General features: G+C 49.5%; 1 protein-coding gene across 1 annotated transcript; it reads left to right on the top strand.

Moving 5' to 3' along the window:
- The first annotated feature begins 1101 nt into the window (after window positions 1–1101).
- Window positions 1102–2043, top strand: LOC133891908 (NDR1/HIN1-like protein 10). Its single transcript, XM_062332616.1, has one exon. It carries the CDS (start codon window positions 1214–1216, stop codon window positions 1844–1846), a length of 633 nt encoding a protein of 210 aa, XP_062188600.1. The 5' UTR covers window positions 1102–1213; the 3' UTR covers window positions 1847–2043.
- Window positions 2044–2432: the final 389 nt, after the last annotated feature.

The following is a 2432-nucleotide window of genomic DNA, read 5'->3' as shown; positions in this document are numbered from 1 at the left end:
AACAAATTTGAGCTAATTTGATGATCAAAATAGCAAGAACCATGAGCATCTCTAGATCACATTGAAACTCTAATTTAGCCTTAAATCTAAATTTAAACTTCAAAAAAATGCAAGCTAGGGATGAGATATGCATACCTTATTTGACTCCTCCAAGGAAATCAAAAACAAAACCTTCCCCCCTATTTTCCAAATCGGCCGCCACAATAAATGCTTACTGTTTCGAACAGTAAGTCTGTCTGAATGGAGCTGGCCGAGAAGATGCAGTATTTATGGAGTATTTTCATAGGCGGTCGACTTAATAAACCGCCTGTGAAAAGTAATTTCCACAGGCGGTTCCTTACGTGGACTGCCTGCCATTTCCACAGGCCGCCCCATTTACACAGACGGTTCCTTACGTGGACCGCCTGTGGAAATGGATCATTTCCACAGGCGGTCCACGTAAGGAACCGCCTGTGGAAATTACTTTTCACAGGCGGTCCTCGGTCGCACGGGGCCGCAACCACTTTCTCAAGCGGTTTTTCCTACGAACCGCCTGTACTAATCAATCCTAGGTGTCTCGGAAAATAGGTTTTATAGTAGTGGATGAAGCTGACGTTGTTTGCATAAACCCCTAACATGTTTGCGACCTAGCAGCAAAATTTCCATTCTATTATTTCTTCTTCACAACCTAAACTTTTGGTATCAAATCATACAAATTTTGCTTAGTTTCTTTAATCAATTTGATGGTGGTATTGCCACATGCCAGCCATATCATCCGTCTATGCTGCGTGACAACACATGTGTATGCCGAGATCACCATATATGCTCATAGTTAGGTTGATTGGACAGCTGACTGTCATGGTATAAGATATAGTTGGCAAGTGATAACTTGGTGTAAATAACCTTCATTAAAAAATGACATATATTAAATATATATGGTTTATCAGGATCTTTTATTTATATTAAAATTTATATTGATCAAATATGTAAAAAATTATAAAATAAATAAATAATAGATGAGAAAAATCAAAGGAGGGATGAGTTGATTGGCCAGTGACTGTCACGTCCTTCAGTAACTCGGGACCGTCTTCTTGTACTCTTTCGTTTGTCCAGGCTTGACTGACACTTCGTCAAGTCAACGGCTTCCAAACACCCAAGAGGCCAAGAGGAGCAATCTCCTTCCCTCCTCAGCATCCAAATCCAATACCACGAACACCCAGCCGCGCCATCGGCGATGGGGAAGGTCGGCGACTGCTGGGATGACTGCTGCTACAAGTGGGACGAGTGGAAGTACTGCCTGGTCTGCATCGCCATCGTCGTTGGCGTCGTCCTCTTCGCCGTCCTCCTCGCCGCCTACGGCTTCGTCCGCCACATCGATGTCGCCGTCGAGGAGGCCTCGCTGACCCGGTTCGACCTGGCCACCTCCCCGGTGACGGCGCTCGCCTACAACCTCTCTCTGAGGCTCACCATCCGCAACCCGAACTGGGCCATGAGCCTCAAGAACACCAAGCCGCTGGAGGCCGCGTACAAGTTCGACGACCAGCGGTTCGACCGCGTGCAGCTCACCGACAAGGGCGACAAGCACTCGCCGGGGAAGACCCGGGTGTATCACCTCGCCACGAGCTCGAACGGCAGCTACGTTTCGCTGGGGAACGCCGGCGAGGCCAAGTACAGGAAGGAGAACGCGACGGGGACGTTCGAGGTGGAGGTGGTGCTGACTGGGGAGGTGAGGTACACGGCGCGCTACACCAAGTGCAAGATCGAGGCGACGTGCCCTCTCAAGCTGCAGCTGGCGCCCCCGGGCACGCCGGCGGTCGTGTTCCTGAAGGTCAAGTGCAAGCTCGCAGAGCCGGAGAAGAACTGCTAGCTAGTGCCGTGTGCCGACCGCCCAGCCCAGCTGGCGACGACGGTGGCCGTGGTTTGCCTGGTTTGTGCGCGTTTGTTTGAGTGGCCATGATTTGTTTCTTTGCTTTTTGTGTGCATTTCAGTATTCGCAATGCTATGTTAGGATTCCCTATCTTACAACGTTTGCAACTGATGGGCAATGGGATTGATTTCAAGTAACTGTAACTCCATCTTGTGTATTTGGTTCAATTCCTTGGTTCATCTGTGGCCACTTCTGGGACCGAGCTTAGCTCGGTTGACAAGTCATCAAGGGGGTCGAGCTGATCGGGGATCGATCCCTGGCACCTATATATAGGTTTCCATGACGGCCAAGCTTAAACCTTAATCTAAAAGAAAAATCTGTGGCCACTTTCTGATGTTTGTTGAACACGTTTCATCTCTCTATAGATTTGCGATCGAGTTGCTTGGGGGAGAGAACTACTCCTGCCGTTAACAGGTCCAAAACGGCGGAGGACGATACACGCCGCCGCCGGGGAGGCTAAGTTGTCCCCACCGGCGAGCTGGGCCCGGCGGCGAATTTTTAACTTTGGAGACGAGGGCTCCTTGGT

This window comes from Phragmites australis, chromosome 15 (genome assembly GCF_958298935.1).
Source record: "Phragmites australis chromosome 15, lpPhrAust1.1, whole genome shotgun sequence".
NCBI classification, from domain to species: domain Eukaryota; kingdom Viridiplantae; phylum Streptophyta; class Magnoliopsida; order Poales; family Poaceae; genus Phragmites; species Phragmites australis.
The sequence above is the reverse complement of the archived record's forward strand: the minus strand, read 5'-3'. Positions and strand labels throughout refer to the sequence as shown.

Coding starts and splice junctions, on each gene's coding strand:
- LOC133891908 (XM_062332616.1), top strand. CDS start 1,214: ATGGGGAAGGTCGGCGACTGCTGGGATGACTGCTGCTACAAGTGGGAC.